The sequence below is a fragment of the Salmo salar genome, chromosome 19 (genome assembly GCF_965601325.2).
Source record: "Salmo salar chromosome 19, fSalSal1, whole genome shotgun sequence".
In the NCBI taxonomy this organism is placed as follows: domain Eukaryota; kingdom Metazoa; phylum Chordata; class Actinopteri; order Salmoniformes; family Salmonidae; genus Salmo; species Salmo salar.
In genome coordinates this window covers 40570001-40584230 of record NC_138309.1, presented here as the reverse complement: position 1 = coordinate 40584230, position 14230 = coordinate 40570001, and the positions used below count along the sequence as shown (strand labels likewise).

Genomic DNA, 14230 nt, shown 5'->3' with positions numbered 1-14230 from the left:
AGACGAGGAGAAGAGTCAACAATAAGACAGAGGGGGTTCAGGGTATAGGAGGAGACGAGGAGAAGAGTCAACAATAAGACAGAGGAAGTTCAGGGTATAGGAGAAGAGTCAACAATAAGACAGAGGGAGTTCAGGGTATAGGAGGAGACGAGGAGAAGAGTCAACAATAAGACAGAGTGGGTTCAGGGTATAGGAAGAGACGAAGAGAAGAGTCAACAATAAGACGGAGGGGGTTCAGGGTATAGGAGGAGACGAAGAGAAGAGTCAACAATAAGACGGAGGGGGTTCAGGGTATAGGAGGAGACGAAGAGAAGAGTCAACAATAAGACAGAGGGAGTACAGGGTATAGGTATCCCAAGATGCAGGAAGAGAGGGAGCAGGTCTGGGGAGAGGGAGCGATTGAACCAATGAGTGAGGGGTCTGTGAGAGGAGAGGGGGAGAGGAGGAGGAGAGTATGGGGGGACCTCTTTGATCCTAAGATTCATGTTCTGGAGAAGGTTGAGCAGATCCTTCATGTCCTGGAGAAGTCTGAGCAGATCCTTCATGTTCTGGAGAAGGTTGAGCAGATCCTTCATGTTCTGGAGAAGTCTGAGCAGATCCTTCATGTTCTGGAGAAGTCTGAGCAGATCCTTCATGTTCTGGAGAAGGTTGAGCAGATCCTTCATGTCCTGGAGAAGGTTAAGCAGACCCTTCATGTTCTGGAGAAGGCTGAGCAGATCCTTCATGTTCTGGAGAAGGCTGAGCAGACCCTTTGAACTCACTGTTTAGGTGGAGAGGATTGAGGTGGGTGAGGGGGTAGTTGGGGCATTGTATTTGGGTGGAGGTTCGCCCCTCTCTTCTGGGAGGCACAGGAGTTAGGAAGGACAGAAGGGAAGGAAGTCAGGACCACATCAAATTTGACTGCTGCTACCCAGATGGACTCAGTGGGACTGCTCAGGGGTGATCGTCAGATCAGAGCAACTGGTACTTTGTGTCAGAAATATCTAGAATGTAGTATTAGAAGGAAACAATGCAGACATTCGTGAAGTACAACTCAAATACATAACGGACAGTTGTTTCTCCAGACAGACTCTGACCTTTGACCCTGCTCCTCTCTCTCTCTCCTCTAGGTGACCATAGAGGTGGTGGACGGTCTAGAGGCAGCAGAGCCCGAGAAAGGCCTGAAGAAAGAGAACAAACCAGGATGGGCTGCTCCCAACTGGAGGAACTGGTGGCAGACCTCCTCCACCTCCTCCTCGGTCTCGACCCCCCGCAGGCCCGAGGAGCCGGCTAGGGAGCAGCAGCCGCCCTACAGGGGAGAAGGAGAAGGACGAGGGGGAGGTAAAGGAGGAGTTGGTAACACAGAGGATAGTAACTTCCTAAAGCCACTTGGGGACTGGGAGAGGAGAGGAGGCACAGGAGGAGGCGGAGCAGGCACCAGCAAGGCTCAGACTGAATATGGTGAGTAGACAATATAGAGTTCTGGTTCTGATGGTACCTAGCAAAATAGACAGTCTGGAGGTCTGGTTCTGATGGTACCTAGCTAAATAGTCTGGAGGCCTGGTTCTGATGGGACCTAGCTAAATAGACAGTCTGGAGGTCTGGTTCTGATGGTACCTAGCTAAATAGTCTGGAGGCCTGGTTCTGATGGTACCTAGCTAAATAGACAGCATAGAGTCCTGGTTCTGATGGGACCTAGCTACAGTGTAGTTAGCAGATAGCTGACACCATAATAACTACAGTGTAGTTAGCAGATAGCTGACACCATAATAACTACAGTGTAGTTAGCTGGCACCATAATGACTACAGTGTAGTTAGCAGATAGCTGACACCATAATAACTACAGTGTAGTTAGCAGCTAGCTGACACCATAATAACTACAGTGTAGTTAGCAGAGAGCTGACACCATAATAACTACAGTATAGTTAGCGGATAGCTGACTCCATAATAACTACAGTATAGTTAGCGGATAGCTGACACCATAATAACTACAGTATAGTTAGCGGATAGCTGACACCATAATAACTACAGTATAGTTAGCGGATAGCTGACACCATAATAACTACAGTATAGTTAGCGGATAGCTGACTCCATAATAACTACAGTATAGTTAGCGGATAGCTGACTCCATAATAACTACAGTATAGTTAGCGGATAGCTGACACCATAATAACTACAGTGTAGTTATCAGAGAGCTGACACCATAATAACTACAGTGTAGTTAGCGGATAGCTGACACCATAATAACTACAGTATAGTTAGCAGCTAGCTGACACCATAATAACTATAGTGCACTGGTTCCAGTCCTCTCTGGCCAGACTGGGCTGTGATTGAAGCTTTTAACATTCTTTAGTTCCATGAGTTGGATTTGTCCGTGGAGCTGAGCTGAGCGTGTATCTGTGTGTGTGTGTTTATGTGTGTGTGTGTGTGTGTGTGTGTGTGTGCGTGCGTGCGTGTGTGCGTGCGTACGTACGCACAGTTTAGACGCCCGTGGAACATCAACGTCCCCTGACGGGAACCCGGTCAACACCAGGACCGTGTCCCAGATGACACCATGGTTCCCTAGTGTTTAGAACAGACCACTTCTGTTAGCGCTGCCACACAAACACTCATAATATTCTCACGACAAGCTCCACAACTGGTCCGCTTAGGTAGATAAATCTGCTGTAGAAGAATTCACCCTCCTCGTGAAGCCGTACGTCCTCGCCGTGTCTCAGCCTGTCCACTGACTCCAACATAACAACAGTTACACAGGAATGTGGGTGTTATGGAGAGACAAGAAATATCATTTATCCATCTGTTACATTCCTGTTCAAACTGAAATCCAATGTTTAATCACAGAGGATGGACAACTATCTAGTCGACTACTATTGGACTGACCTGTGGTAGACTAGTGTCCTGTCCAGGGGGTGTCCTGTACATCAAGCTGTCTTACTACAGATACAGGAGATAGACTTGTGTCCTGTCCAGGGGGTGTCCTGTACATCAAGCTGTCTCACTACAGAAACAGGAGATAGACTAGTGTCCTGTCCAGGGGGTGTCCTGTACATCAAGCTGTCTCACTACTGAAACAGGAGATGGACTAGTGTCCTGTCCAGGGGGTGTCCTGTACATCAAGCTGTCTTACTACAGATACAGGAGATAGACTTGTGTCCTGTCCAGGGGGTGTCCTGTACATCAAGCTGTCTCACTACAGAAACAGGAGATAGTCTGTGATCTCACAGCTGCCCTTACAACAACAAAAAACATGTGAAATAACTGTTTTCACATGTTGAGCTTAAATTTCACATGTAATGTATTTACATTTGGAGTTCACATGTTAACAGCATCTTTTCACATGTGTGGAAAATAACATATTTTCACCTCACATGTGAATTGCAGTTTGAAATGTGCGGTTTCACATTAAAAACTTTCACATGAGAATCGATTATGCAGTTTCACGTGAAAACATTCACATGTGAAAATCACATTTGCAGGTTCACATGTAAGAAAACTCTACATGTGAAAAACATTGAGCCCGGGCAGAGGGAATGTTTCCATGTATTGTTATTAAACTAATCCCTTTAATGTGGTCCCGTGTGACTCAGTTGGTAGAGCATGGTGTTTGCAACGCCAGGGTTGTGGGTTCGATTCCCACGGGGGACCAGTACGGGAAGAAAAAATGAAATTTATGCATTCACCACTGTAAGTCGCTCTGGATAAGAGCGTCTGCTAAATGACTAAAATGTAATGATAATTGGAAGTAACGAGGATTTCTTTCCATTTCAGCCCCCACTTCCAGAAAAACACTAGACTGAAGCAGCCCAGACTCATTTGAATGTATCTTATGCTAAAATGAAACTATTTGATTCGATTTTTTACACCTCATTTGAAATTATTACATTGTGTTAACCTCCCTGGTTAGGAGTAGAGCTTTCCAGGAAAATATTCGTTTTTTTTTGCCAAATGCTTCCTGGTGTGTTTTTTAGTAAACACTGAAAACACTCACTCACTCTGCCCTGTGTGTGTGAGTGAGTGTGTATGCTTGTCTGAGAGTCAAAGTCAAAGGGAACTGTTATCCCCCCTCCAAGACCCCCACCATGACCTGACCCCACACCCCATCCATGACCCCCGCCCCCCCCAACATGGCCCCCACCATGACCCCCCACACCCTATCCATGACCCCATGACCCCCGCCCCTCCAACATGACCCCCACCCCCCCAACATGACCCCCCACACCCCATCCATGACCCCCCACACCCCATCCATGACCCCCCACACCCCATCCATGGCCCCCACCCTCCATGACCCCCACCCTCCATGACCCCCACCCTCTACAACAGTGTTTCCGAAATATAGTGTTATAATACGACCACACTGAGATAGTATTTTTTCCCCGTCAAAGGTTAAACTCAAGCCAAGTATTTTCGGGACCAGTTGCGTGTATAAAAATATATATAAATATATATATCTGTCTGCCAATTTGGACAATCGTCTCTGTTGTCCATTATACATCGAACAAATGACTCCTATTGAAAAGCATTGGTTGAACAGTGAATTTTCAGACACAAAATCTCAATTTTTCCTTATGCTGACAGTCTCTCTCTTTAAACATAAACCTACTTGTACATATTACCTCAATCAATCACCCCAACTACCTCGTACCCCAGTACACTGACTCATTACTACCTCGTACCCCAGTACACTTACTCACTACTACCTCGTACCCCAGTCCACTGACTCACTACTACCTCGTACCCCAGTCCACTGACTCACTACTACCTCGTACCCCAGTCCACTGACTCACTACTACCTCGTACCCCAGTACACTGACTCATTACTACCTCGTACCCCAGTACACTGACTCGTTACTACCTCGTACCCCAGTACACTGACTCATGTATACCTCGTACCCCAGTACACTGACTCACACCTACCTCGTACCCCCAGTACACACAATCAATACTACCTCGTACACCAATACACTGACTCATTACTACCTCGTACTCCAGTACACTGACTCATTACTACCTCGTACCCCAGTACACTGACTCACTACTACCTCGTACCCCAGTACACTGACTCATACCTACCTCGTACCCCAGTACACTCAATCATTACTACCTCGTTCCCCAGTACACTGACTCATTACTACCTCGTACCCCAGTACACTGACTCCCACCTACCTCGTACCCCAGTACACTGACTCATGTATACCTCGTACCCCAGTACACTGACTCACACCTACCTCGTACCCCAGTACACTAACTCATACCCCAGTACACTGACTCATGTCTACCTCATACCCCAGTACACTGACTCAATACTACCTCGTACCCCAGTACACTAACTCATACCCCAGTACACTGACTCATTATTACCTCGTTCCCCAGTACACTGACTCATTACTACCTCGTACCCCAGTACACTGACTCATTACTACCTCGTACCCCAGTACACTGACTCACTACTTACTCGTACCCCAGTACACTGCCTCACTACTACCTCATACCCCAGTACACTGACTCATTACTACCTCGTACCCCAGTACACTGACTCACTACTACCTCGTACCCCAGTACACTGACTCAGTACCGGTACTACTTGTATATAGCCTCGTTATTGTTATTTATTATGGTACTATTTTCTTTTCTTTTTATCTATTTGTTAATTTTCATACTTTTTAACTGCATTGTTGGGAAACGGCTCGTAAGTAAGCATTTCACTGTAAAGTCGACACTTTTTGTTGTTGTTGATCTCTCTCTCTCTTCCCCCCTCTCTCGCGCTCCTCTCCAGACTATATAGACGGAGAGGGTGACTGGAGTAACTGGTCTCCATGCAGTGTAACCTGTAGGAACGGGAACCAGAAGAGGACCAGGTCATGTGGTTACGCCTGCACCGCCACTGAGTCACGGACCTGTGACATGCCATCCTGCCCAGGTGAGGAGAGTGACAGGCTGTGTGGTCTAAACCCCTGATTAAGGCAGCTTGCTGACCTGCCCAGGTGAGGACAGTATGACAGGCTGTGTGGTCTGAACCCCTGATTAAGGCAGCTTGCTGACCTGCCCAGGTGAGGAGAGTGACAGGCTGTGTGGTCTAAACCCCTGATTAAGGAAGCTTGCTGACCTGCCCAGGTGAGGAGAGTATGACAGGCTGTGGTCTAAACCCCTGATTAAGGCAGCTTGCTGACCTGCCCAGGTGAGGAGAGTGACAGGCTGTGTGGTTTAAACCCCTGATTAAGGCAGCTTGCTGACCTGCCCAGGTGAGGAGAGTATGACAGGCAGTGTGGTCTAAACCCCTGATTAAGGCAGCTTGCTGACCTGCCCAGGTGAGGAGAGTGACAGGCTGTGGAGTCTAAACCCCTGATTAAGGCAGCTTGCTGACCTGCCCAGGTGAGGAGAGTATGACAGGCTGTGGAGTCTAAACCCCTGATTAAGGCAGCTTGCTGACCTGCCCAGGTGAAGAGAGTATGACAGGCTGTGTGGTCTGAACCCCTGATTGAGGCAGCTTGCTGACCTGCCCAGGTGAGGAGAGTATGACAGGCTGTGTGGTCTAAACCCCTGATTAAGGCAGCTTGCTGACCTGCCCAGGTGAGGAGAGTGACAGGCTGTGTGGTCTGAACCCCTGATTAAGGCAGCTTGCTGACCTGCCCAGGTGAGGAGAGTATGACAGGCTGTGTGGTCTGAACCTATTTTTCTTTATTTGTGTCAGTGGATCCAGGTCACATGTTTAAGGTATGTTTAAATGGTCACTGTTCTATTTACAGGTTTGTATTTTTTTACGGGTGATAAATACCTGTAGATTTTTTTTACGGGTGATAAATACCAGTAGATTTTTTTTAACGGGTGATAAATACCTCTACATTTTTTTTTACCGGTGATAAATACCTGTAGCATTTTTTTACGGGTGATAAATACCTGAACATTTTTTTATAGATGATAAATACCTGTGCATTTTTTTAACAGCATTTCAGTGTTATAGGAGGTCAGAGTGACACAGGAAGTACACAGTGTGTAAAACAGGAAGCAGGAAGTACACGGTGTGTTTACTGTCCTTACATCTTTGTTCCTGTTGCATCATTAACTGACCGTGTATCTGTCTACAGGTATTGAAGATGCGTTCAAGACAGCAGCCACTGAGGTCAGTCTGCTGGCTGGAACAGATGAGTTCAACGCTACAGAGCTCTTTGGTGTCGGTAAGACTCTTCTTTCAGTAGTCTTTTCAGTCCTTTTTCCCTCATGTATCTAAACATCAGGTTTCATCCACTGTCAAACGTAACAGCGATTCTATTCAGCATTAATGTCCAGGTCAGGGTTACTTTCTGAATTGACCTCAAACACTGGCCCAGTCCTCCCAGACAGCCCATTGATTTGCGAGGATATGTCTATTCTAGTCAATACATTTCTATGGCCCAGTTCTCCCAGACAGCCCATTGATTTGTGAGGATATGTCTGTTTTAGTCAATACATTTCTATGGCCCAGTCCTACCTGGGCCCAGTCATCATTCTTTCTCATTGTGCATCAGGACAGGAAGAGAGCCAAGTGCATCACAGCATTCTGTAATGTTCTGCTCTCTGTGTCTCTTCCAATATCCTCAGTTAGCCAGGAGAAAAGCACCCATCAAATAAATAGCTAGGCTAGCACACATCTGCATCCTCCCATTCCCATCTTGTATGAGACAGAGACAGAGAGAGAAAGAGGGAGAGGGTGGGTGAGAAATAAAGAGAGGGAGAGGGGGTGAGAAATAAAGAGAGGGAGAGGGGGTGAGTAATAAAGAGAGAGAAAGAGGGAGAGGGGGTGAGTAATAAAGAGAGGGAGAGGGGGTGAGAAATAAAGAGAGGAAGAGGGGGTGAGAAATAAAGAAAGGGAGAGGGGGTGAGTAAGGGAGAGGGTGGGTGGGTGAGTAATAAAGAGAGGGAGAGCGGGTGAGTAATAAAGAGAGGGTGAGGGGGTGAGAAATAGAGAGAAAGAGAGGGAGAGGGGGTGCGAAATGAGAGAGAGAGGGGGTGAGTAATAAAGAGAGGGAGAGGGGGTGAGTAATAAGGAGAGGGAGAGGGGGTGAGTAATAAAGAGAGGGGGAGGGGGTGAGTAATAAAGAGAGGGAGAGGGGGTGAGTAATAAAGAGAGGGAGAGGGGGTGAGTAATAAGGAGAGGGAGAGGGGGTGAGTAATAAAGAGAGGGGGAGGGGGTGAGTAATAAAGAGAGGGAGAGGGGGTGAGAAATAGAGAGAAAGAGAGCGAGAGGGGGTGCGAAATGAGAGAGAGGGGGTGAGTAATAAAGAGAGGAAGAGGGGGTGAGTAATAAAGAGAGGGAGAGGGGGGGTGAGTAATAAAAGAGAGAGGGGGTGAGAAATAAAGAGAGGGAGAGGGGGTGAGTAATAAAGAGATGGAGAGGGGGTGAGTAATAGAGGGAGGGGGTGAGTAATAAAGAGAGGGAGAGTGGGGGGGTGAGAAATAAAGAGAGAGAAAGAGGGAGAGGGGGTGAGTAATAAAGAGAGGGAGAGGGGGTGAGTAATAGAGGGAGGGGGTGAGTAATAAAGAGAGGGAGAGTGGGGGGGTGAGAAATAAAGAGAGAGAAAGAGGGAGAGGGGGTGAGTAATAAAGAGAGGGAGAGGGGGTGAGTAATAAAGAGAGGGAGAGTGGGGGGTGAGAAATAAAGAGAGAGAAAGAGGGAGAGGGGGTGAGTAATAAAGAGAGGGAGAGTGGGGGGTGAGAAATAAAGAGAGAGAGTGGGTGAGTAATAAAGAGAGGGTGGGGGGTAAGTAATAGAGGGAGAGGGGGTGAGTAATAAAGAGAGGGAGAGTGGGGGGGTGAGAAATAAAGAGAGAGAAAGAGGGAGAGGGGGTGAGTAATAAAGAGAGGGAGAGGGGTGAGTAATAAAGAGAGGGAGAGTGGGGGGGTGAGAAATAAAGAGAGAGAGAGAGGGGGTGAGTAATAAAGAGAGGGAGAGGGGGTGAGTAATAGAGGGAGGGGGTGAGTAATAAAGAGAGGGAGAGTGGGAGAGGGGGTGAGTAATAAAGAGAAGGAGAGGGGGTGAGTAATAAAGAGAGGGAGAGTGGGAGAGGGGGTGAGTAATAAAGAGAAGGAGAGGGGGTGAGTAATAAAGAGAGGGGGTGAGTAATAAAGAGAGGGAGTGGGGGGGGTGAGAAATAAAGAGAGAGAGAGTGGGTGAGTAATAAAGAGAGGGAGAGGGGGTGAGTAATAAAGAGAGGGTGGGGGGTAAGTAATAAAGAGAGGGAGAGTGGGGGGGTGAGAAATAAAGAGAGAGAGAGTGGGTGAGTAATAAAGAGAGGGAGAGGGGGTGAGTAATAAAGAGAGGGAGAGTGGGGGGGTGAGAAATAAAGAGAGAGAGAGTGGGTGAGTAATAAAGAGAGGGAGAGTGTGGGGGGTTGAGAAATAAAGAGAGGGAGAGGGGTGAGTAATAGAGGGAGGGGGTGAGTAATAAAGAGAGGGAGGGGGTGAGTAATAAAGAGAGAGAGAGTGGGTGAGTAATAAAGAGAGGGAGAGGGGGTGAGTAATAAAGAGAGGGAGAGGGGGTGAGTAATAAAGAGAGAGAGGGTGGGGGGTGAGAAATAAAGAGGGAGAGGGGGTGAGTAATAAAGAGAGGGAGAGGGGGTGAGTAATAAAGAGAGGAAGAGGGGGTGAGTAATAAAGAGAGAGAGGGTGGGGGGTGAGAAATAAAGAGGGAGAGGGGGTGAGTAATAAAGAGAGGGAGAGGGGGTGAGTAATAAAGAGAGGGAGAGGGGGTGAGTAATAAAGAGAGAGAGGGTGGGGGGTGAGTAATAAAGAGAGGGGGTGAGTAATAAAGAGAGGGGGTGAGAAATAAAGAGAGGGAGGGTGGGGGGTGAGTAATAAAGAGGGAGAGGGGGTGAGTAATAAAGAGAGGGAGAGGGGGTGAGTAATAAAGAGAGGGAGAGGGGGTGAGTAATAAAGAGAGAGAGGGTGGGGGGTGAGTAATAAAGAGAGGGGGTGAGTAATAAAGAGAGGGGGTGAGAAATAAAGAGAGGGAGGGTGGGGGGGTGAGTAATAAAGAGAGGGAGAGGGGGTGAGTAATAAAGAGAGGGAGAGGGGGTGAGTAATAAAGAGAGGGAGGGTGGGGGATGCCATCACTGCAGCAAGATGTGTGACCTGTTGCCAAAGAAAAGGTCAACCAGTGAAGAACAAACACCATTATAAATACAACCCATATTTATGCTTATTTATTTTCCCTTGTGTACTTTAACTATTTGCACATCGTTACAACACTGTATATATACATAATATGACATTTGTAATGTCTTTATTCTTTTGTAACTTCTGTGAGTGTAGTGTTTACTGTTCATTTTTATTGTTTATTTCACTTTTGTATATTATCTACCTCACTTGCTTTGGTGATGTTAACATGTGTTTCCCATGCCAATAAATCCCCTTGAATTGAATTGAAAGAGAGGATGGGGGGGTGAGAAATAAAGAGAAAGAGAGGGTGGGGGGGTGACTAACTAACTCTGTCTCTTCTAGACCCAGACAGCGGTAGGGATAGATCCAGACGAACTAACTCTGTCTCTAATGTCTTCTAGACACAGACAGCTGTGAGCGCTGGATGAGCTGTAAGTCTGAGTTCCTGAAGAAATACATGACCAAAGTCTCCAACGACCTCCCTAGCTGCCCCTGCTCCTACCCTACCGAGGTGGCCTACAGCACGGCTGACGTCCCCGACCCCGCCACACGCCGGGACTTCCGCTGGAAAGACGCCAGTGGCCCCAAGGAGAAGCTAGAGATCTACAAACCCACGGCTCGGTACTGCATCCGCTCTATGTTAACTCTAGAGTCCACTACTCTGGCCGCACAGCACTGCTGCTACAATGACAACATGAAGCTCATCACCCGGGGTAAAGGAGTTGGAACACCCAACCTCATCAGCAATGAGTTCTCTGCTGACCTTCACTACAAGGTAGACATCCTGCCCTGGATCATCTGTAAAGGGGATTGGAGTCGCTATAACCAGGTCAGGCCTCCTAACAACGGGCAGAAGTGTCCAGACAACCCGCTGGATGAGGATTACCACAAGCAGGTGGAGGATGCTCGAGAGTTTTAGAACTGGAGAGATGAACATGTGAATCTGATAAATGTTTATGAATCTGGTACTTCAATTGGTGCTTCAAACCATCCATGAGTGTTTTTAGACTTTGGAACTAGATGCCATATGAACAGGACTGTCTGTTATCAGCCAACGTGATAAAGAGACAACTTATCTCTCACTTGGACACAAGGAACTGTTCTTGTCTTCACCATAATCACAGTCTATAAGTCATGTTAGGTCTTCATTTCTATGACATATGCCTCAAATCAAATGATATTCAAAGTAAAGCTGTATGATGGATTTTGACAATATTTTTTCTGATAATTCTATAAATGTTTGGTTTAAAAGGGATAGCTTGGTGTAGCTTCATAAAAAGGGAAAATTACTTTTCATGTTTTAGTTTTGTTTGTACGTTTTTTTGTTTGTCTCTGATTGGCCAAAAGGAGAGCCCAGGGATTCTTAATTGGCTGAATGATCAGACCCGAATCTCCATGTTTTGAGTCACACCCACCTGACCTATCAGAAGAGAGAGAGAGAGACATCCCTGACCTATCAGAAGAAAGAGAGAGAAAGAGAGATCCCTGACCTATCAGAAGAAAGAGAGAGAGATCCCTGACCTATCAGAAGAGAGTGCGAGAGACACCCCTGACCTATCAGAAACGAGAGAAAGAGATCCCTGACCTATCAGAAGAGAGAGAGAGAGACATCCCTGACCTATCAGAAGAGAGAGAGATCCCTGACCTATCAGAAGAGAGAGCCATCCCTGACCTATCAGAAGAGAGAGAGAGACATCCCTGACCTATCAGAAGAGAGAGAGAGACATCCCTGACCTATCAGAAGAGAGAGAGAGACATCCCTGACCTATCAGAAGAGAGAGAGCGAGAGAGACATCCCTGACCTATCAGAAGAGAGAGAGAGATCCCTGACCTATCAGTGTCTTTGTGCTGTGGATATCACAGTTGTAACTGAGTGTATGGTAGAGGAGTCTTGTAACATCCAAAAGCTACAGAGTGATGGGTTAGCATTCTGCCCATTGGTAGAGGAGTCTTGTAACATCCAGAAGCTACAGAGCGATGGGTTAGCATTCTGCCCATCGGTAGAGGAGTCTTGTAACATCCAGAAGCTACAGAGTGATGGGTTAGCATTCTGCCCATCGGTAGCTGTAATATTCAGGTTCCCATGTATGCTTATAAGCTTGTTTATTTAGCATGCTGTTCTTCTTTACCAATCTCCCCTCTTCTGTATTGATTCCTCCCTCCAGATAATTATCGCCGATATAAAAAGCCTGCGTTATTTTTGTAGAGTATTTATTAAGCTGTAGCTTTATGTCCCAAAATTGTTGGGTGTCCATGATCGTTGTCGCTGATTGGTTGATTTGTTTCTGACTAGATGCTAACTTGAGATGGGACCCACACTCAAACTAAATCATCATGATTGGCTTAAATCATTTGTCGATTGATCAGAGGTTTGAGTCAAAAACATTGATTGAGCCACTCATCTCAAGTTAGGATTCAGCCCAGAAGAAAACAAGAATAGGAAATGTGTGAATACAGCTGTACGGGAAAAAGATTGTGATATAAATGTTTAAATAAAAAACATGAAGTGACATGTCAGAGAAAATGTACTTCCTATATTTAATTTTCTCATATGATGACTTGACTTGTTATTAGGATGACTTGTTATTAGGATGACTTGACTTGTTATTAGGATGACTTGACTTGTTACTAGGATGACCTGACCTGTTATTAGGATGACTTGTTATTAGGATGACTTGACTTGTTATTAGGATGACCTGTTATTAGGATGACTTGTTATTAGGATGACTTGTTATTAGGATGACTTGGCTTGTTATTAGGATGACTTGACTGACTTGTTACTAGGATGACTTGACCTGTTACTAGGATGACTTGACCTGTTACTAGGATGACCTGTTATTAGGATGACTTGTTATTAGGATGACCTGTTATTAGGATGACTTGACTTGTTATTAGGATGACTTGTTATTAGGATGACTTGACTTGTTATTAGGATGACTTGTTATTAGGATGACTTGACTTGTTATTAGGATGACTTGACTTGTTATTAGGATGACTTGACTTGTTATTAGGATGACTTGTCTTGTTATTAGGATGACTTGGCTTGTTATTAGGATTAATTGTTATTAGGATGACTTGTTATTAGGATTAGAGGTCGACCGATTAATCGGAAAGGCCGATTTAATTAGGGCCGATTTCAAGTTTACATAATGATCGGTAATCGGCATATTTGGACACCGATTACTGCCGATTACATTGCACTCCACGAGGAGACTGCGTGGCAGGCTGACTACCTGTTATGCGAGTGCAGCAAGGAGCCAAGGTAAGTTGCTGGCTAGCATTAATCTTATCGTATAAAAAAAACAATCTTAACATAATCACTAGTTAACTACACATGGTTGATGATATTACTAGTTTATCTAGCGTGTCCTGCGTTGCATATAATCGATGCGGTGCTTGTTAATTTATCATCGAATCACAGCCTACTTCGCCAAACGGGTGATGATTTCGCGAAATCATTCGCGAAAAAAGCACTGTCGTTGCACCAACGTGTACCTAACCATAAACATCAATGCCTTTCTTAAAATCAATACACAAGCAAATATTTTTAAACCTGCATATTTACTTAATATTGCCTGCTAACATGAATGTTTTTAACTAGGGAAATTGTGTCACTTCTCTTGCATTCTGTGCAAGCAGAGTCAGGGTATATGCAGCAGTTTGGGTTGCCTGGCTCGTTGCGAACTGTGTGAAGACCATTTCTTCCTAACAAAGACCGTAATTAATTTGCCAGAATTGTACATAATTCTGACATAACATTGAAGGTTGTGCAATGTAACAGGAATATTTAGACTTTGGGATGCCAACCCGTTAGATAAAATATGGAACATTTCCGTATTTCACTGAAAGAATAAACGTTTTGTTTTCTAAATGATAGTTTCTGGATTTTACCATATTAATGACCTAAGGCTCGTATTTCTGTGTGTTATTATATTATAATTAAGTCTATGATTTGCTGTCTGACTGAGCAGTGGTAGGCAGCAGCAGGCTCGTAAGCATTCATTCAAACAGCACTTTCCTGCATTTGCCAGCAGCTCTTCGCTGTGCTTCAAGCATTGCGCTGTTTGACTTCAAGCCTATCAACTCCTGAGATTAGGCTGGCAATACTATAGTGCCT

The 14230-nt window shown here is 45.7% G+C and overlaps 1 protein-coding gene across 1 annotated transcript in view; it reads left to right on the top strand.

Moving 5' to 3' along the window:
- ism1 (isthmin 1) overlaps positions 1 to 12623 on the top strand; it is a 39104-nt gene extending 26481 nt beyond the window's left edge. Inside the window, exons 3-6 of the mRNA XM_014157886.3 lie at positions 1110 to 1440; positions 5756 to 5899; positions 7065 to 7154; positions 10515 to 12623. Coding sequence (XP_014013361.1) covers positions 1110 to 1440; positions 5756 to 5899; positions 7065 to 7154; positions 10515 to 11032 — 1083 coding nt within the window. The 3' untranslated portion in view covers positions 11033 to 12623. The remainder of the gene's footprint in view (positions 1 to 1109; positions 1441 to 5755; positions 5900 to 7064; positions 7155 to 10514) is intronic.
- The last annotated feature ends 1607 nt before the right edge of the window (positions 12624 to 14230 follow it).